Source organism: Chrysemys picta, chromosome 3 (genome assembly GCF_011386835.1).
Source record: "Chrysemys picta bellii isolate R12L10 chromosome 3, ASM1138683v2, whole genome shotgun sequence".
Lineage (NCBI taxonomy): Eukaryota > Metazoa > Chordata > Testudines > Emydidae > Chrysemys > Chrysemys picta.
In genome coordinates this window covers 122,008,608-122,029,968 of record NC_088793.1, presented here as the reverse complement: position 1 = coordinate 122,029,968, position 21,361 = coordinate 122,008,608, and the positions used below count along the sequence as shown (strand labels likewise).

General features: G+C 44.3%; 1 protein-coding gene across 6 annotated transcripts in view; it reads left to right on the top strand.

Moving 5' to 3' along the window:
• PRKN (parkin RBR E3 ubiquitin protein ligase) overlaps window positions 1–21,361 on the top strand; it is a 1,174,462-nt gene that overhangs the window by 449,440 nt on the left and 703,661 nt on the right. For 3 of the 6 annotated variants that reach the window (XM_065590382.1, XM_065590386.1, XM_065590385.1), the window contains exon 5: window positions 5,397–5,420. The exons of the other annotated variants lie outside the window; for them this stretch is intronic. In XM_065590382.1, the coding sequence (XP_065446454.1) occupies window positions 5,397–5,420 (24 nt within the window). The remainder of the gene's footprint in view (window positions 1–5,396; window positions 5,421–21,361) is intronic. 6 annotated transcript variants of the gene reach the window in all.

Here is a 21,361-nt window from a genome sequence, read left to right as displayed (position 1 = left end):
AACAAACCTCTTATATCTCACTGTTTGCAATCTACCTGGACTACGTTATTTTGGCATCTATGGGGTAAATAATATAAGGAATATATACAAGCTGTTAATTTTCACTAAATGAGCAGGCTGCAGCTGCTTGTTTTTCTATTAGCATATTTTACATTAGACATGTACAGAACCTCTCTGGAAACTGTGTAGCAGCAGCATCTGCCAGCATTAAGATTGGTTCAATATTACAACTTTCAAAGGATTCATATTTTTCTGCAATTTGAGATCCCCTCTGAGAGAGAGTGAAATGGTGTATTTTGTCTAATCTATCTACTTTAGATTTTTCTATAATGCTTGTGCCCACTGCTCTAATCTACACCTAGGATGTTTTTTTTGCATGTGTATTCCTCTCAGGTGTATATGTGCCAGAGCTGAAGAGCGTTCTGCAGCAATACCTGTTGGAGCGGTGCTTGCACCCTGTATGTCCTTGTGTCCCCTCCCAAGGCTTTATCAGGGTGTCACAGCCCTGACCCTCCCCCCAATTCCTTCTCCTTGCCCATGGCCCGAGTTGGAGCTCCCAGTGCACTTTACCTCACTTTTGTTTTCTTTTGTGTCATTAGGCAGTTCAGTTTTTTATCTATTTGTAAATAGAACTGGTCTACAATTTTTGAGAAGTCATCTGCTTCAGAGATAAAATGTGCTATTTATTATGTATTTTGATGTGCTGAATTCAAATATGACAATTAAAACAACTGATTGGCTACTGTTTCTAAGATATTTAAGTTTTTACATTTTATGTCTATGTATATTGTGTAGATAGTAGAGTTTTAATCATAAATTGTAAACTTAGGTCTTTTCATGTGTTTATGGTTGCTTTACGTGATAATATTTCACCTGTCCTATTTATGTAACACTTTAAAAATCAGCAAAAGGGTTATATAAATAAAATTTATTATGAAACAAAAGGCAAAAAACTATTCTGTACATAGTTTAGTCCTATTCAGTGTCTACTCGGCGCTTCTTGGCTTGTCTCTTGTATTCATTAAATGGAGCATCTCTTGTCACTGTCCAGCAATAGTCTGCAAGCATTGATGGGCTCCATTTGCCCTGATAGCGTTTCTCCATTGTTGCAATGTCCTGGTGAAATCGCTCACCGTGCTCGTCGCTCACTGCTCCACAGTTCGGTGGAAAAAAATCTAGATGAGAGTGCAAAAAATGTATCTTTAGTGACATGTTGCAACCAAGGCTTTTGTATGCCTTGAGGAGGTTTTCCACCAACAACCTGTAGTTGTCTGCCTTGTTGTTTCCGAGAAAATTTATTGCCACTAACTGGAAGGCTTTCCATGTCGTCTTTTCCTTGCCACGCAGTGCATGGTCAAATGCATCATCTCAAAGAAGTTCATGAATCTGAGGACCAACAAAGACACCTTCCTTTATCTTAGCTTCACTTAACTTTGGAAATTTTCCACGGAGGTACTTGAAAGCTGCTTGTGTTTTGTCAATGGCCTTGACAAAGTTCTTCATCAGACCCAGCTTGATATGTAAGGGTGGTAACAAAATCTTCCTTGATTCAACAAGTGGTGGATGCTGAACACTTTTCCTCCCAGGCTCCAATGACTGTCGGAGTGGCCAATCTTTCTTGATGTAGTGGGAATCTCTTGCACGATTATCCCATTCGCAGAGAAAACAGCAGTACTTTGTGTATCCAGTCTGCAGACCAAGCAAGAGAGCAACAACCTTCAAATCGCCACAAAGCTGCCACTGATGTTGGTCATAGTTTATGCACCTCAAAAGTTGTTTCATGTTGTCATAGGTTTCCTTCATATGGACTGCATGACCAACTGGAATTGATGGCAAAACATTGCCATTATGCAGTAAAACAGCTTTAAGACTCGTCTTCGATGAATCAATGAACAGTCTCCACTCATCGGGATCGTGAACGATGTTGAGGGCTGCCATCACACCATCGATGTTGTTGCAGGCTACAAGATAACCTTCCATGAAGAAGAATGGGACAAGATCCTTTTGATGGTCACAGAACATGGAAACCCTAACATCACCTCCCAGGAGATTCCACTGCTGTAGTCTGGAGCCCAACAGCTCTGCCTTACTCTTGGGTAGTTCCAAATCCCTGACAAGGTCATTCAGTTCACCTTGTGTTATAAGGTGTGGTTCAGAGGAGGAGGATGGGAGAAAATGTGGGTCCTGTGACATTGATGGTTTAGGACCAGAAGTTTCATCCTCTTCCTCGTCTGACTCAAGTGAGAATGATTCTGGTGCATCAGGAACCGGCAGTCCTCCTCCGTGGGGTACTGGGTGTATAGCTGATGGAATGTTTGGATAATGCACAGTCCACTTTTTCTTCTTTGACACACCTTTCCCAACTGGAGGCACCATGCAGAAGTAACAATTGCTGGTATGATCTGTTGGCTCTCTCCGAATCATTGGCACTGCAAAAGGCATAGATTTCCTTTTCCTGTTCAACCACTGGCGAAGATTTGTTGCACAAGTGTTGCAGCATATGTGTGGGGCCCACCTCTTGTCCTGATCTCCAATTTTGCAGCCAAAATAAAGGTGATAGGCTTTCTTAACCATAGTGGTTATACTGCGCTTCTGTGATGCAAAAGTCACTTCACCACAAACAGCAGAAGTTATCTGCACTGTTCACACAAGTTCGAGGCATCTCTGCTCACTTTGGCTAAACAGAAATGTGTCCCTTTGCAAAATCAAACACTGACAAATAAGAGAGCACGACACTGTATGATTTCTAGAGCTGATCTAGGGAAATTTGTTCAGCAGAGTGATGTAAGCTTCGTTATGATTGCATCATCCATGACTTCTAGGAATAACATGATGCAATTCATATCATGTATGACACAATACCAGCTTCAGATTGCATTATTCATTGTTTTGCCTAAAAAGCAAGTACTGTCCAAACCCAGTCATAGATTTATTCATAGATCCAGTCAAAGATGTATTTTAGTCATTTCTGGTTTAAATTGAGATCCCTTCCTTTTATAACTCACTTATCCTCCGCCATTCCCAAGTCAAGGGTCGTATATACTGACCCAATAGCATATCTTGAAAACTAGAGCCAATCAACAATTTTAAGCATCATTTTCGTTCTCAGTGACCCAGAATTAGTAAACTTTGACTACATTTATTTCAGAAGCATTTTGGCTGTAGAGCAGTGTTAACAGTTACTAACTGCTAACTAAGTATATTTTATTTTGTAAAGTGTGTTTTATCATTTTAGTTTTTGTGATAGGCACTGTTGGTATGCAGTGCTCTCCAGGCTTTAAGCACTGCTCATTGTGTGGGGTGTCTGTTCCAAATAGTGATCCTCTTATGGGCTATCTTTTGAGCCTCAGTGAGGGGCACATTAAGGAGAGGTGCAGTATCTGCTTCTCATTCAAGAGCAGAATGCAGATTTAGAGAGACTTGTGCTTCAAACCCCACCTCATGGAGCAGGCCACAAGGCTGGTCCCAAGAAAGTCCATCAATTTTATTTTTGAGCGTGTCACAGTCCAGGCTTATTAAACTATGCATTTCTCCTGTCATAGGGACAGTCTCATGTATGCATTGCACTGCTACCCTTACCCCCCATTCTGCTCATCCCACAGGTGATCCTCCAGTTGAAACAAAACCACGCCAAGATAATTTTTACAGCTTTGGTGTGGTTGAAACATTACTGATTCTCTAATCTTCACAGCCTCTCAATTTGGCCTCTGTACCTTCTGCTTCCTCTTCCAGACCTGCTGTCCCAACAGCATGGACAGATGTTGCACCCGGACTCAAAAAGCCTGCACCTTTTGACATGGCTATTGACTGGTTAGATCAGTCAAAGGACAACTGCTCTGTAGCAATTGAGAAGGTATTGCCTAATAGCAGAAAGGCAATCCTCTTGACCCACTTATTTAGCTAACTGGAAGTTGTTTTCAAGCTAGCCCACTTTCTGGAGGATATCTCCATCAGAAACTATGATTTAGGACATTTTGGAGTACTTGTTACATCTGAAATCCTCGGGCCTTTCTCTAAGCTCCCTAAGAGTCCACTTAGCAGCAAATTATCCTTTAGTTCATGGAAGGTTGTTTTGTATGTGCATGTTTGTTTTTTAAACTGATGGTTTCTAGATTTTTTTTAAAGGGGTTGTTTGACTCTTTCCCCCAGCAAAGGATTCATTGACATCTTAGGCCTTAACACTGTATTAACTACTTTAATTGGCCCCTCAGGTAGGCACAAGCTCAAATGTTCTTTGCTTCATCTGTGTTGTCAGACATCTTTTCTCTTAGACATCGCATCAGCCAGAAGAGTTGGTAAACTTCAGGCTCTCATGGGAGGACTGCCATACACAATATTTTTTTCAAAGATAAAGTAGCTTTGAAGCCACATCCTCCTGACTAAAGTGATTGAGATGAAAAGCAAATATCAGATAATATAGCAGGTTTGTATTTTTCCCTAAACTGTGCACACACAAGGATGAATGTCTGCATACTGTGGATGTAAGGTGAGCATTAGCCTTTTATCTAGACAGGACTAAACCTTTCCATTTGTCTCCAACTATTTATCGATTATGCCAACATAATGAGAGGTGAGGCAGTTACATCAGATGGTTTCTAGGTGGATTATTTCCTGCATTACCTCAGTTTACAGCATAGTGGACACTTCCTCCTCCACAAAGACTATCGATTCATTCAACGAGAGCTCAAGCTACTTTGGTGGCTTTTTCTAAAAGATGTCCCCATACTGGACATTTGTAGGGCTGTCACTTAGTCCTTGGTGCATACTTTCACCCATTATTACACCATGATGACTGCTTCAATATCGTAATGATGCTGTTTGTGAGTTACCTGAGTGCAATACACATATGCAGCCACTCAAAAAGGAAACAGTTACTTACCTGTATTGTAACTGTTCTTCGAGCTGCAGTTGCACATGTGTATTTCCTGACTCGCCCTCCATCCCCTTTGCACCAGAGTTTCCAGTATGAAAAAACTGAGAGGAGTTGCCTTTAACCTTATAAGAGGCCACGAGAATGTCCAGGGTGCATGCGCCTGTTAGGTACTGCTGCAGAAAATTCTCTGCCTCTGTCGTACTGGATGTGCACACACCTATGTGGAATACACCCATTCAATAACAGTTAAAATATAGGCAAGTCATCATTTTTTTTACCATCCCAAACAACAGAATACATGGCATAAGTACTCCTGCATTTACTTTCCCAGCTGAGTTTCAATAGAACAATATAATTGAAAAGACAAAAGGTTCTTCATTCCAGGAGTTTGAGATGGCTTTACTCAAAATTTCCAAAAGGGTAATATTTGTCGTAAATTTAAACTTAATGTAATGAATATATTGGAAAGTAGCCAGTCAAGTTTTTATAAATATACTAAAATATTTTGGTTCTGTGATTAAAGGTGAGGTGCAGATTTAAAGATGTGGTGAGTACTGATTTTTATTTCCCTCACAGTTTTCATTGACTGTTTCAACATCTATGTATGTTTCTATAATTTTAGATGTGTTCTCACCTGATCTGTGCCTTTTCTAGGATTGCTGTTTTCAGCCTTCCTGTGCCCCCCTTCCATGGGCACCAGCTTTGTATAATTTTTGGTGGTTCCCAGAACGGGTCCAAGCAGAGCTGTCCCATCCATAGGATGGACTGGGGCAATTGCTCTGAGCCCCGCGCTTTGGGGGTCCCCACGCTTCAGGGGGATGCGGGGTGCAGGGTGGTCTGAGGGGTTAGTGAGGGTCCTAGCGCTGGCAGCAGTGAGCAACCCGGCCCCAGCTCGCCCCGCCCCGCCAGCTCCCGGAAAGAGGTGGGGCGGGGGCTTGGGGGAAGGGGTGTAATGGGGGCGGGGCAGGAAGAGGAGGGGCGGAGTTGTGGCGGGCAGGGGCTGGCTCGCTCGCTGCTGCCGGTGCCAGGCCCCCTGCTAACCACCCGGGCAGCTCTGGACCCCACGTCCCCCTGAAGCACAGGGCCTGGAGCGGTTGCCCCAGTCAGCCTATGGACTGGATGGCTCTGAAAATATAAGCCCAAACATTGGTGGAGCATGGGCACCATGGGCCAATGTAACTCGCTGCCTATGCCCCCTTCCCCTGCTTCCCCAAAATGCGCAAGTTACCGCTTTCTCATTCTGATGGTCTGCTTTTTGTCAGACAGCCTGAATAACAGGAGATGAAGACTTTGAAAAGGAGACTTAGTTCCATTATAATTATTTATTAGCATTGGGCCTCGATTGTTCCTTCCAGATCTGTGCAAGGAGGGGTCCCTTTGTATGCTGATCTTTCTCTGCCCAGAAAGAAAGGGGCTCTGCTGTCCCCAATGCACTGTTTTCTGGATGTTTTTTAATTTTATCCTCTGTGATATCCAGCCCCTGGTACTGGCTACTCATAGAAATTCCAGATCCTCTGCTCCCGTGGGTGCAGTGTTTCCTAATTTACCAGTTTTTCCTTAAACCACCGCTCCTGTAAAGCACACAGCACTTGTGATAAAGCAAAAATAGGTTTATTTAAGAAAAAATAAAGCTTCAAATAGAAATGAGTGAGTTGTGGAAACAAGTGGTTACAATACAAAACAAAATTCTAAAACATGAAGCTATATCTATCCTTATCAATAGTTACTTTGACTGTCTAATAAAATAGATTCTTACTCCCTTTCCCAACCACCCAAGTTCAGTTTATGCAGAGCAGGCTGCTTTCTCAAAAACCAAGATCCAAACCATTCATGAAAGTACCTCCCCTTCACATGTGTTGCCTGATTCCGTAAGTGCTTAATGGTTGTACAAGTACCAGGGGCTGTCCTTGGTGAATGGATCCAGAGTGCCTTTTCCTAAACTCTATTACATTGAAAAATAGTCTTTTGTTTCTATTCACAGCCAGGGCGAAGCTCTATCTGTTCATAGAATCATAGACTTTAAGGTCAGAAGGGACCATTATGATGGTCTAGTCTGACCTCCTGCACAACGCAGGCCACAGAATCTCACCCACCCATTCCTGTATCAAACCCCTAACCGATGTCTGAGCTATTGAAGTCCTCAAATTGTGGTTTAAAAACTTCAAGGTGCAGAGAATCCTCCAGCAAGTGACCCTTGCCCCACGCTCTAGAGGAAGGCGAAAAACCCCTAGGGCCTCTGCCAACCTGCCCTGGAGGAAAATTCCTTCCCAACCCCAAATATGGTGATCAGCTAAAACCTGAGCATGTGGGCACCTTGTAATGTTCCTTTTTCATGTCTAAGAGGTTTTGATTGTTAGTTTTGGGAGGGAGCAAGGCTGGTCAATTAAGCTTTGTGTTATTTCACTGACAATTCCCTCTTGCTTGCATGGTCCGTCCCCTGATGCCTGTTATCTCTCGGTGATTAATTTCTACTCCAAATTTCTACTCCAAGCATACTTTCCATATAAATACATAGTTCCTTAAATATTCCCTATACATACATCTTGCAACGAATTTGAGTTTTGACAAGTTACAAGCGTTCTGTAAACACCTCCGGGATATCCCTTATACAGAAATGCCTTGCAAGAAATGTGTGTGATGTAAGGAGTTTGTCAGGTCTGAGGTGAGAACTGTTGACAAAAACCAGGGGACCCTTTGCCAAGCGGTCTTTGTGTGACAGGAAGCTGCTTATCAGTTGAAATTCCTTCCCCTCGCCCCTCTTAAATGCATAGTTGAATGGCTATGAAAATGCTGCTCCCCATTAAGTATTGCAATCAGTTTCTGAGTGTGAGGCATGAGTCCAAGACTCTAATGTAATTGGTGCATTTATCTGTTTGATGATCTTGATAATTTATTAATATAATCTAAAATCATACTTCACATTAGTTGAACTCCTTTTCCTCTGAGAATCCTGACCCTCCTGAGCATCTGAAAATTTTGTAGCGAGTATAATTTTAAATGACACCTAAGATAACTACAGCTAAAAGGGCTCAACAGTTTAAAAAAAAAACACACTCTCTTCTTTCGGTTTGTTTATTTTGTGCATTAGACAGCAGATTTCAACTGTAGTCAATTTCATTGTATACTGATGGTCAGTTGCATGTCCTGTCTCTTGCACTAACATGGTGACCTTAGATAAGCATGCACACTTTCGCATGCCCTGCAGTAGGGTGTGTGAGTCACAGCAGCAAAGCTAAATCTGAAGAGGCAGCAGGAAGGCATGTGTGTAGAGATGGAAGGGATGGTGCAGGACTGAGTGTGTCTAGGGGTGTTGCTCTCGAATAGACAGACCCTTGTAAATATCATGAGAACTGAAAACAATATTTTTTAAAAAGGTTTAAAAAAAATCAAACATGCTGTTTAAAGGTCCTCTGTCAATGACTAGTTAAAAAAAAGCTTGTTTAAAAAACGTCAAGTTCTTGATATCCCTTAAATGCCAGCAGTTCAGTGACAGAGTGGGATATAGAAACTAAGTTTTCCTGACTGCTAGTCTCTTCCTTTAAACAGTGGGAAATGTTGCCTCCTTTATTAGCCTGATTGAATTAAATGGTAATTGTTACATTAATCTTTCCCTTTGTGGGACCTAATTGGGTCATAAGTGCAAAAGGTTTAATGGTCTCATGCAGTTCATAGTGGACACCATTCCAAATTATAAAACACTATTACAAGAATTACCATATTGGGCAATTTTTGTTTGGGAGGGGCCTAATTCTGGAATGTCAGGAATGTTGAAGATCCGGATTGAGGTGCATTGTCAGAAGTGTGCAAGGAAATTTAATTTGTGCCTGCCTGCTTTCTCTTCCCACTGCTGTCATCCACACCTTAGCAAGATAGCAATGTGCAGCCAGCAGAAAGGCTGCTGAACCTACCTTAACTCCAAGCCAACATAGTGAAGTAGTTTGAAGGAAGTGAGCTTTGCACACTGGTCAGCTGGCAAGAACACCTCCCAAGGCATAGGTGATAGGTTATTGTGTAGATGACTGTGAGGAATAATGGATTCAGGGGGCCTGGAGCAAAGCAATTTCGGGGGCCCCTTCCATAAAAAAACGTTGCAATACTACAGTAACGTGTATTTGGAAATGTAAAAAATAACTAGTGAAATAGATTCAAAAATTAATTTGTAATAATTTGAAAATACACTAAATACATTATTTAAAAACATTAAATGCTTTAATGGTATGTATACATTTGCAGTTACATAATGGGCTGTTGCTGGGTGATGGTGATGGTTGGTGCCAATGGGCTGTCACTGCCTGGGGGTGGTGCTGCTGTTGCCCAGGGCTGGGTGGGGAGCTGGGCTCTGGGTTGGGGGTGCCCAGCTCACAGGGGCTGGACTCAGGGCTGTTGGGAGATGGGGTTAGGGGGGTGTCCAGCTCAGAAGGGCTGGGCTCGGAGCTGGGGGTCAGGGCTGTGGGGGGGCTGGGCTCGGGGGGGGGGGGGGTGCCCGGCTCAGAGGGGCTGGGCTCGGAGCTGGGAGTCAGGGCTATGGGGAGGATGGGGTTGGGGGGTGTCTGGCTCAGAGGGGCTGGGCTCAGAGCTGGGGTCAGGGCTGTGGGGGGTGGGGTCAGGAGGGTGCCCGGCCCCGGCCCCTTACCATGCCATTTACCCCCTCTCCCGGAGCCTCAGCACGCCGCATCCAGGAGTGGCCCCGGACAGCACTGCAGCGGCATGGTGTCTCCAGGGGCCTGAGCTCCCGCCACTCGGCCGTAGCTCACAGCCCCGCCACCTTACCAGCTGAGACGCCGGGGGATGGGGGAAGACGGAAGCGGGGGGAGCCTCCGACATACTCGTGGGGGCCCCTGCGGGGCCCAGGGCCTAGGACAAATTGCCCCACTTGCCCCCGCTCCCGCCTCTGGGCGGCCCTGTCCCAGTCACACAGGAAGAAAGACAGGCTGCAATGCATGTGGTTTAATTAGCCACATCGTCACCCATTTAACATAAGGTGAAATTTATACCATTCAAATGTTTCACTCTTCTAAGGTATACAGTACAAAATTCTATCATAATTGACAGTACAGGTCATAATTCTTTACTTCACTTGATCGCACATTTTTTGGGAACTGCCATCAGTCCTCCTTCTTTCCAGCCCCTTACTGAGACTTCACGGCCCTCCCCGTGTATTACGGTTAAAGGGGAGTGGAAAAGGGAGAGTTGTCTCCCGGCTGTACCAGATATTAAGAGCCCAATCCCTCCTTTTTCCAGCTTCCTTGGGGGAAAGCGTCCCCTATGTCCACTTCCCACTCCTGTTTGAGGCCCTCTGTAACAAGTACCTGCACTGGATACCTGCTATGCCTGCCATCTAGTGAGTTGTGACATTTTGATATACCTTACCTTGATCTCCTAACCTACCTCACTGGATCCCTGACCTGTGAACTGACCCTGTCTCAGCCAATCTGGTGATGAGGGAAAAAATCCTTCCCAGCCCCAAAAGATAAAAGGGAACTAGAACAAGCCCCCAGGAGATCAGAAAACCTGATCCTACTCTGAACCCGTAGGTGAGAGCTGTGTATCAGTAATTGTGTGTGAGACTGAGGGTATGTCTACACTACGAAATTAGTTCGAATTTATAGAAGCCGGTTTTATAGAAATCGGTTGTATACAGCCGATTGTGTGTGTCCCCACATAAAATGCTCTAAGTGCTCTAGTCGGCGGACCGCGTCCACAGTACCGAGGCTAGCGTCGACTTCCGGAGCATTGCACTATGGGTAGCTATCCCACAGTTCCCGCAGTCTCCGCCGCCCATTGGAATTCTGGGTTGAGATCCCAATGCCCGGATGATGCAAAACAGTGTCGCGGGAGGTTCTGGGTACATGTCGTCAGGCCCCTCCCCCTCCGTCACAGCAACGGCAGACAATAGATTCGCGCCTTTTTACCTGGGTTACCTGTGCAGACAACATACCACGGCAAGCATGGAGCCCGCTCAGCTTTTGGCGGTAGACGGTGTAGCATGACTAATAGCCGTGGGGCTGGCAGCCATAGGGCTGCATTGCACCAGCCCCTTGCCCTTTGGTAGAAGATGGTATATTACGACTGGTAACCGTCGTCGTCATACTGCAGTGGCTGTCAATCATGGGCACCTGGGCAGACATGCTACTGTCTCGATGATGATGGCTATCAGTCGTAGTATACTATTTTCTGCCAATTGCCCAGTATTGTCTGCTAAGCACCCAGAAGAGGCCGAGGGCGATCTGGGTGCTGGCAGACGTGGGGCTGGCAGACGTGGGGCTGCATTGCTACACAGCAGCAGCCCCTTGCCTTTTGGTAGAAGATGGTATATTATGACTGGTATCCGTCGTCATCGTACTGCAGAGGCTATCACTCATGCTGCACCGTCGGCTGCCAGCTTAAGATGTAAAAAATAGATTTGTTCTGTATTCATTTGCTTCCCCTTCCTCCGTGAAATCAACGGCCTGCTAAGCCCAGGGTTTTCAGTTTAATCTTTGGGGGGACCATTCTGTGTGACAGTTGTTTGTGTTTCTCCCTGATGCACAGCCACCTTTCTTGATTTTAATTCCCTGTACCTGTACCTGTACGCCATGTCGTCACTCGGCCCTCCCTCCCTCCCGCCCTCCCTCCTTCTCCTGGTCCATCAGATACTAGTTTTGCGCCTTTTTTCTGACCAGGCCGCCATAGCTAGCACTGGGATCATGGAGCCCGCTCAGATCACCGCGGCAATTATGAGCACTATGAACACCACGCGCATTGTCCTGGAGTATATGCAGAGCCAGGACATGCCGAAGCGAAACCCAGACCAGCAGCGCGGCGAAGAGAGTGATGAGGAAATTGACATGGACATAGACCTCTCACAAGGCACAGGCCCCAGCAATGTGGAAATCATGGTGTCACTGGGGCAGGTTCATGCCGTGGAACGCCGATTCTGGGCCCGGGAAACAAGCACAGACTGGTGGGACCGCATCGTGCTGCAGGTGTGGGACAATTCCCAGTGGCTGCGAAACTTTCGCATGCGTAAGGGCACTTTCATGGAACTTTGTGACTTGCTTTCCCCTGCCCTGAAACGCCAGGATACCAAGATGAGAGCAGCCCTCACAGTTGAGAAGCGAGTGGCGATAGCCCTGTGGAAGCTTGCAACGCCAGACAGCTACCGGTCAGTCGGGAATCAATTTGGAGTGGGCAAATCTACGGTGGGGGCTGCTGTGATCCAAGTTGCCAGGGCAATGAAAGACCTGGTGATATCAAGGGTAGTGACTCTGGGCAACGTGCAGGCAATAGTGGATGGTTTTGCTGAAATGGGATTCCCAAACTGTGGCGGGGCCATAGACCGAACCCATATCCCTATCTTGGCACCGGAGCACCAAGCCACCGACTACATAAACCGCAAGGGGTACTTTTCAATGCTGCTGCAAGCCCTGGTGGATCACAAGGGACGTTTCACCAACATCAACGTGGGATGGCCGGGAAAGATACATGATGCTCGCGTCTTCAGGAACTCTGGTCTGTTTCGAAAGCTGGAGGAAGGGACTTTCTTCCGGGACCAGAAAGTAACCGTTGGGGATGTTGAAATGCCTATCGTGATCCTTGGGGACCCAGCCTACCCCTTAATGCCATGGCTCATGAAGCCGTACACAGGCAGCCTGGCAGTAGTCAGGACCTGTTCAACTATAGGCTGAGCAAGTGCCGAATGGTGGTGGAATGTGCATTTGGACGTTTAAAGGCGCGCTGGCGCAGCTTACTGACTCGCTCAGACCTCAGTGAAAAGAATATCCCCATTGTTATTGCTGCTTGCTGTGCGCTCCACAATATCTGTGAGAGTAAGGGGGAGACATTTATGGCGGGGTTGGAGGTTGAGGCAACTCGCCTGGCCGCTGATTACGCGCAGCCAGACACCAGGGCGGTTAGAGGAGCACAGCAGGGCGCGGTGCGCATCAGAGAAGCTTTGAAAACGAGTTTTGTGACTGGCCAGGCTACTGTGTGAAACTTCTGTTTGTTTCTCCTTGATGAACCCTCCAAACCGCCCCCCCCGACCCAGTTCACTCTACTTCCCTGTAAACCAACCACCCCACCCCACCCTCCCCTCCCCAATTCGAGCACCGCTTGCAGAGGCAATAAAGTCATTGTTTTTTCACATTCATGCATTCTTTATTAATTCCTCACAGAAGTAGGGGGATAATTGCCAAGGTAGCCTGGGATGGGTGGGGGAGGAGGGATGGAAAAGGACACACTGCATTTTAAAACTTTAACTCTTATTGAAGGCCAGCCTTCTGATGCTTGGGCGATCATCTGGGGTGGAGTGACTGGGTGGCCGGAGGCCCCCCCACCGTGTTCTTGGGCGTCTGGGTGAGGAGGCTATGGAACTTGGGGAGGAGGGCTGTTGGTTAAACAGGGGCTGTAGCGGCGGTCTCTGCTCCTGCTGCCTTTCCTGCAGCTCAACCATACGCTCGAGCATATCAGTTTGATGCTCCAGCAGACGGAGCATTGACTCTCGCCGTCTGTCTGCAAGCTGACGCCACCTATCATCTTCAGCCCACCACTTGCTCTTTTCATCCCGCCATTCAGCCCGCCACCTCTCCTCTCGTTCATATTGTGCTTTTCTCATGTCCGACATTGACTGCCTCCACGCATTCTGCTGTGCTCCATCAGCGTGGGAGGACATCTGCAGCTCCGTGAACATATCGTCCCACGTCCTCCGTTTTCTCTTTCTAATGTTCACTAGCCTCTGCGAAGGAGAAACATTTGCAGCTGGTGGAGGAGAAGGGAGAGGTGGTTAAAAAAGACACATTTTAGAGAACAATGGGTACACTCTTTCATTACAAGGTCGCATTTTTCCTCTGCCTGCCGGTTTGGTATGAGAGATCACTCACGCAGTGCTCCAGGCAACATATTTCGGCTTGCAGGCAGCCATGGTAGGCCACAGTCTTTTGGCTTTTTTAACCTTCTTAACATGCGGGAAAGGTTTCAAACAGCAGCGCATTTCCCATATCAAGGATGAATTGGGTTGGCCATTTAAAATGGGTTTTCAATGTAAAAGGAGGGGCTGCGGTTTCCGGGTTAACATGCGGCACAAACCCAAGTAAACCACCCCACACACACACACACCCGATTCTCTGGGATGATCACTTCACCCCTCCCCCCACCGCGTGGTTAACAGCGGGGAACATTTCTGTTCAGAAGAGCAGGAACGGGCACCTCTGAATGTCCCCTTAATAAAATCACCCCATTTCAACCAGGTGACCGTGAATGATATCACTCTCCTGAGGATAACAAAGAGAGATAAGGAATGGATATTGTCTGCATGCCAGCAAACACCGGGACCATACGCTGCCATGCTTTGTTATGCAATGATTCCAGACTACGTGCTACTGGCCTGGAGTACATGAAGGAGAGCTTTCTGGAGATGTCCCTGGAGGATTTCCGCTCCATCCCCATACACGTTAACAGACTTTTCCAGTAGATGTACTGGCCGCGATTGCCAGGGCAAATTAATCATTAAACACGCTTGCTTTTAAACCATGTGTAATGTTTACAAATATTTACAAAGGTACACTCACCAGAGGTCTCCTGTGTGCCCTGAGGGTCTTGGGTGAGTTCGGGGGTTACTGGTTCCAGGTCCAGGGTCACAAACATATCCTGGCTGTTGGGGAAACCGGTTTCTCCGCTTCCTTGCTGCTGTGAGCTACCTACAGTACCTCCATCCTCATCTTCCTCGTTCCCCGAACCGTCTTCCCTGTGTGTTTCTCCATTGACGGAGTCATAGCACACGGTTGGGGTAGTGGTGGCTGCACCCCCTAGAATGGCATGCAGCTCCGCGTAGAAGCGGCAAGTTTGCGGCTCTGCCCCGGACCTTCCGTTTGCCTCTCTGGCTTTGTGGTAGGCTTGCCGTAGCTCCTTAATTTTCACGCGGCACTGCTGTGTGTCCCTGTTATGGCCTCGGTCCTTCATGGCCTTGGAGACCTTTTCTAATACTTTGCCATTTCTTTTACTGCTACGGAGTTCAGCTAGCACTGATTCATCTCCCCATATGGCGAGCAGATCCCGTACCTCCCGTTCAGTCCATGCTGGAGCTCTTTTGCGATCCTGGGACTCCATCACGGTTACCTGTGCTGATGAGCTCTGCGTGGTCACCTGTGCTCTCCACGCTGAGCAAACAGGAAATGAAATTCAAACGTTCGTGGGTCTTTTCCTGTCTACCTGGTCAGTGCATCTGAGTTGAGAGTGCTGTCCAGAGCGGTCACAATGAAGCACTGTGGGATAGCTCCCGGAGGCCAATAACGTCGAATTCCGTCCACACTACCCCAATTCCGACCCGCAAAGGCCGATTTTATCGCTAATCCCCTCGTCGAAGGTGGTGTAAAGAAACCGGTTTAAAGGACCCTTTAAGTCGAAAGAAAGGGCTTCGTCGTGTGGACGTGTCCAGGCTTAATTCGATTTAACGCTGCTAAAGTCGACCTAAACCCGTAGTGTAGACCAGGCCCGAGAGAGAGAGAGCTCCTTCTGGAATGCACAGGGTATAAATACCTCTCCCTTTCCCAGTGCATGTCTAGTCTAGCTACTTCCTGTTCCCACTTTGGCTTTGTTCAAGTAAGTCCCCCTTTCCCCTCCTTCATAACCCAAACTCAGTAGGGATTCTTAAAGGAGCCCCATCTTCTTTTTCCTGCCAGCTGGACAAAGACCCAGTGCATTCAATTTCAGCCAGCACATTTTCATGGGAACTGCTGTAAGTATTTCTGTGTCTGGGACTGATGATGGTCTCATCTCACTTCCTCCTGAGGCAAACACTTGGGTAGAACATAACTCCAGCAGGGGTAACTTGCAATAATGCAAATGGCCACTATTCCTAGCATTTGCTTGCACAGGATTGAATTTAAGCTGCTGGTCCCTGACAACACCCTGCCTCTTCCCCTGTATCTTCCAGCATGCTCCCTAGCTCACTGGTTCTCAGTTTATTGTAGCTGTAGAGTTCTATTATGCATGTTTCTCTAGACTGTGCAAAACTTCTGTCCATGTGCTGAGCAAAAATGTAATTCTCAGAAGTAGTGCATTGCCGCTGCACCTTTTTCATCAGTGCTCAGCAGCTTGCAGGCCTGAGCCAATTGTGCCAGACTCAGGATAGTGCTGTCAGTCCCTCACTTTCATACACCATAAACATTCATTTTTAAAAGTATTTAATCCATATCTTAAAAACAGAATTACTTCACTTCTGAAATTCCACCTGGTTATTCCAGTGATAGCTGAGAGGCCTCTTCTTTAATGTATATTTATTTTCCTTTTGGAAATAGGGAACTGGCTGAAGTAAAACTAACATAGTCAAGCCCTCAAAAGTGTGTATGTGAAGCACCACTACAAACTTTTCTGAAAGGAGCCATACCTGTTGTGAAAACATTTTTAAATTGTCAACACACTGACTAGCATTAGCGTTTACATGGCATCATAGCAAAAGTTTCTTAAGAAGCTCTCTTATTCCATAAGTAGCAACGCACAATGTAAGCCAGCATTTGTTCCAGTAAATTTTATTGACATGAAAGTGAATACCTGTGTAAAACTCACACAAAGCTTTGGGTGACCTCAACTTAAAGTATATGGTAATCCTTTTCTGTGTGGAAGCTGGGAATGACCAGCTTAATTGAATTGAGCATTCTTTTTTCCTGGCATGCAGACTGATATTTTAAACATTACTTATTCATTTAAAACATCCTTACTCTCTAAGACCTTCTTTAACCGTCATGCCTATTTGCATATTATTATTTAAGTATATGATGTTGGAAGTGAATTTAAAACTTATGGGACTACAGTTATTTAAAGTTAAAGAGTTGCCCCCCCCCGCCACACACACACGCACCTTTTTAAACAAAGACTTAATCACCAAAATTTAAAATTTGTAATTTCTGGATGACAGCTAGGGTTGCATTTTATGAACATTTTATGACCTGATGCTGTAAGGGAGATATATACCAGATTGAATTTAATTATAAAGAAACAGCAGTTGCTAAAAATGTATAACCTCTCCCTCCTTTCACTAATTAATCAAGAGCATAAGTATGGGAGTCTTTTATACACCACCCACAAGCCTGCCAGCAACTTTCACAAATAGCTCGCAAAGCTTTGTCATCAGTTTCATACTGTTTTTGGCATTTTGTTGCATTCAGGTTCTTTTTAATAATAGAATATCACATTTTAGAAGCAGTAGCCCTTGTTCAGGTAGTAAGTACACAGAGATCCCTCTTCGTGGAGAAATGAGTTGTGATAACAATCAGATGTGGATTTTTTTTAAAGTCTTAGCAATGCAAAGCAAATGCACAAAGTTAACGTTGGGCTTTAGTGAAAAAACAAAAGTAAGAAAGGGTCATGGGCTCTTGGCCATGACCTAGGAAAAAGGAAATACATATGTTGACAATTTTGCGAAGTGCTGTGTCCCCCTTCAACTGTTGACTTCAAGGGGAGCAGAGAGTGCTCAGTATCATACAGAATCCTGCACTTAGGGCCAAATTCTGAAGTCCTTATTAAAACTTTGCCCTGGTCTTACTCAGGCAAGCACCCATTGACTTCAAATACTGCCAGTGAACCTGATTCCACTGGCTTACACAGTGCTTTCATGTTATTGTAACTCCATTGGCATCTATGGCGGTGCTACAGATGTAGGTGATATTGGAATTGGGTAAGTAAAAATTGAAAACTAGGTAAAGAAAGAGCTTTGTCTAAATAAGCTCTAGGTAAAGACTTTAAGATTCCACCCTTAGTTACTGGCCTTATGATGGATTGTGCTTATATTGCAGGGATAGACCACTGATGTTCTGTAGTCCTAATATCCTCCGTAGTGCTGCTTGAGGACCTCACATTGTCGGAGACTATAAGCTGAAGGGAACTTAAAAAAAAAATCTACTGTGGTTTTCAGGTGTTCCTCATCCTTTAGAAATGAGTTTAGCTTCTCTGGACACTATAGGATATATTCACATCTGATGAAAACAGTGGCCGCTCTATTGAAACTAATGGAACTGCATCCGCTGCCACTGTATCTGAATTCCACTCAGTAACCCCCTGCATACTTCTGCGGCTCTGTCTCCCTTCAGAACCCAAGAGGATTTTTTTTTTAATTTAAAATATTTTGTACAGCTGTGTCAGCTTGTTTTTGGACCTGAGATGCATTTTTGTCCCTTTTCTTTTTCTTGTCCATGGATGGATGGATGCTGATGGAGCTGTGAGGCTGCTGCTGTGTTCTGTTGGATGTCATGTTACGGATGTTACATTTACCTATTACTTTCCATCTCACAATATTAAGAGACGAAAGTAGGTGCATTTTGGTCCTCTGACACCGTGGAAAGCTTCTCATTTAGAGTAGGCTGCCTGTCACTTGACATTTGTTACAGGAAGAAGGCTCCAGAATACTCCAAGTCCCTTATAATGAATGACAAATAACTGGTCGGTGAGAGTTCGAGTATTCTTCCTAATAAGCTACTGAAAATATAGTATTTTGCACATAGCACTTGCACATTTCCTATCTTGAAAACACACTCTTACTACTGCCAATATTTTATTTCATGCTTCATAACATTATTTTTTTTTTAATTTTGTTAATGGTTACATTTCTATATCAGTTATATAAACAATGGGCCCTTTTTCAGTAATACGAAATAGCATAGCAATGACTTTAATTGAATGAGGAGAATGAGTACTTAAATAATCACTGAAAACTGGTAATGTTTTATGCTACTTGATATAGTATTTGCCATATAATTTAATTCTGTCCTCTCACTCTGTCATAACATTCTGTATCCACAATGCCATCTCTTAGACCCAGCCCTGCTTACAGTTTATATAGCTGTCGGGGTCACATCTCTGGTTTGGAGATAGAGAAGGAAAAATGCCCCACTGCTTGGAATGGAGTTGTGGAGCTGCTTGGAGGTGGAGAGCAAATATACATGACCTCTCTGATCATCTGTCTCTCTCCATTGCTGAGGCCAGGCAGCAAGTTACTACAACCACATGAATGTAGTAGTAATACTCTTATGTGGTACAAGCAGCAGGCAAAGAAGGGATCAAGACTGATTTCCTTCTAGTTTTATTAAAAATAAAGAACTGAATATATTCATTTTTTATGGGGTGAGGGTAGGGACAGGGACTGAGCACTTTCCTGTTCCCTCATTCTTGGTTGTCTTTGGAGATGTTTTGAGTCTGATGGGACATGTCTCTTTGGCCAGGTTTTTCAGAACAGCCAGCCAGGGAGATGTCTTTGGATTCTGTGGCCCCTTTAAGCTTCTTTTTGGAATGAGTAACAGTCAGCTAGGGTCAGGAATCAGATTGTGGGAGAAAAATTCTGGTCGTACTCTTCCAGGTTCAACCCACAAAATTATCTCCAGCCATGTGAATCACCAAAATGTGATACCACTCACAGTAGACTGTGTGGATGTCAAAATGTGATAGTGTGGTTTCTGTATTCTTTGAGTTTGGCTCCCACACAGTGGAGCTTGAATATGCCCACTTGCTCTGCTAGGCCCATTGGACCTACTTCCTTCTTAACGGGGAGAGGGGTAGAAATAAGTGATGGCATCTCTTAAATGCCCCTTGTTTGAGGCACAAAAATGGCCTTATCTGCAGTAAGAAAAATCTGCTTTTTACTAGGGCTGTTGATTAATCACAGTTAACTCATGCGATTAACTAAAAAAAATTAAATCACGATTAAAAAAATTAATTGTGATGAATCGCAGTTTTAATCACACTATTAAACGATAGAATACCAATTGAAATGTATTAAATATTTTGGATGTCTTTCTAAATTTTCGTATATATTGTATTCTGTGTTGTAAATAAAATCAAAGTGTACATTATTTTTTATTATAAATATTTGCACTGTAAAAATTATAAACAAAAGAAATAGTATTTTTCAGTTCACCTCATACAAGTACGGTAGTGCAATGTCTTTGTTGTGAAAGTGCAACTTACAGATGTAGAATTTTGTTTGTTACATAACTGCACTCCAAAAACAAAATAATGTAAAACTTCAGAGCCTACAAAGCCACTCAGTCCTACTTCTTGTTCAGCCAATCGCTAAGACAAACAAGTTTGTTTACATTTACTGGAGATAATGCTGTCCTCTTCTTATTTACAGTGTCACCAGAAAGTGAGAACAAGGCATTTGGATGGCACTTTTGTAGCTGGCATTGCATTTACGTGCCAGGCATGCTAAACATTCATATGCCCTTCATGCTTCAGCCACCATTCCAGAGGACATGCTTCCATGCTGATGACGCTTGTTAAAAAAATGCGTTTATTAAATTTCTGATTGAACTCCTTGGGGGAGAATTGTATGTCCCCTGCTCTGTTTTACCCTCATTCTGCCATATATTTCATGTTATAGCAGTCTCGGATGATGGCTTAGCACATGTTGTTCATTTTAAGAACACTTTCACAGCAGATCTGACAAAACACAAAGAAGGTGCCAATGTGAGATTTCTAAAGATAGCTACAGCACTCGACCCAAGGTTTAAGAATCTGAAGTGCCTTCCAAAATCTGAGAGACATGAGGTGTGAAGCGTGCTCTCAGAAGTCTTAAAAGAGCAACACTCTGATGCGGAAACTACAGAACCCAAACCACCAAAAAGAAAGCTGCTTTGGATTGTTATTGAGCAGAACCCGTCATCAGCATGGACGCATGTCCCCTGGAAGGATGATTAAAGAATGAAGGGACATATGAATCTTTAGCGCATCTGTCACATAAATATCTTGTGACGCTGGCTACAACAGTGCCATGAGAATGCCTGTTCTCACTTTCAGGTGACATTGTAAACAAGAAGCAGGCAACATTATCTCCTGCAAATGTAAACAAACTTGTTTGTCTGAGTGATTGGCTGAACAAGAAGTAGGGCTGAGTGGACTTTCAGGCTGTAACATTTTACATTGTTTTATTTTTGAATGCAGTTACTGTTTTGTACATAATTCTACATTTGTAAGTTCAACTTTCATGATAAAGAGATTGCACTACATTGTATTGTATTAGGTGAATTGAAAAATACTATTTCTTTTGTTTTTTACCGTGCAAATATTTGTAATCAAAAATAAATATAACGTGAGCACTGTACACTTTGTATTCTGTGTTGTAACTGAAATGAATATATTTGAAAATGTAGAAAACATCCAGAAATATTTAAATAAATGGTATTCTATTGTTTAACAGTGCAATTAATCGCGCGATAAATCAGGATTAATTTTTTTAATCGCGTGATTATTTGCGATTAATTTTTTTAATCGCTTGACAGCCCTACTTTTTTACATGTTAGCTAGTATGTTCATATGTATTAAAATTCTTTGTAGACAGGCAAGTTGTAGTTTTAATGTGTATTAGCTGGTCTAAGTAAATCCTGGTCTTCTCCTTAGATTTGACCACAGCAGCAAATATGTGTGAAAGTATTAAATTGCTCTTTGTACATTAAGCCAATAGAGATCTCTGACAGTAAAATTGTACAGTTCATGATTCACCCTTTCCTTTCTTACCTTGGTAAC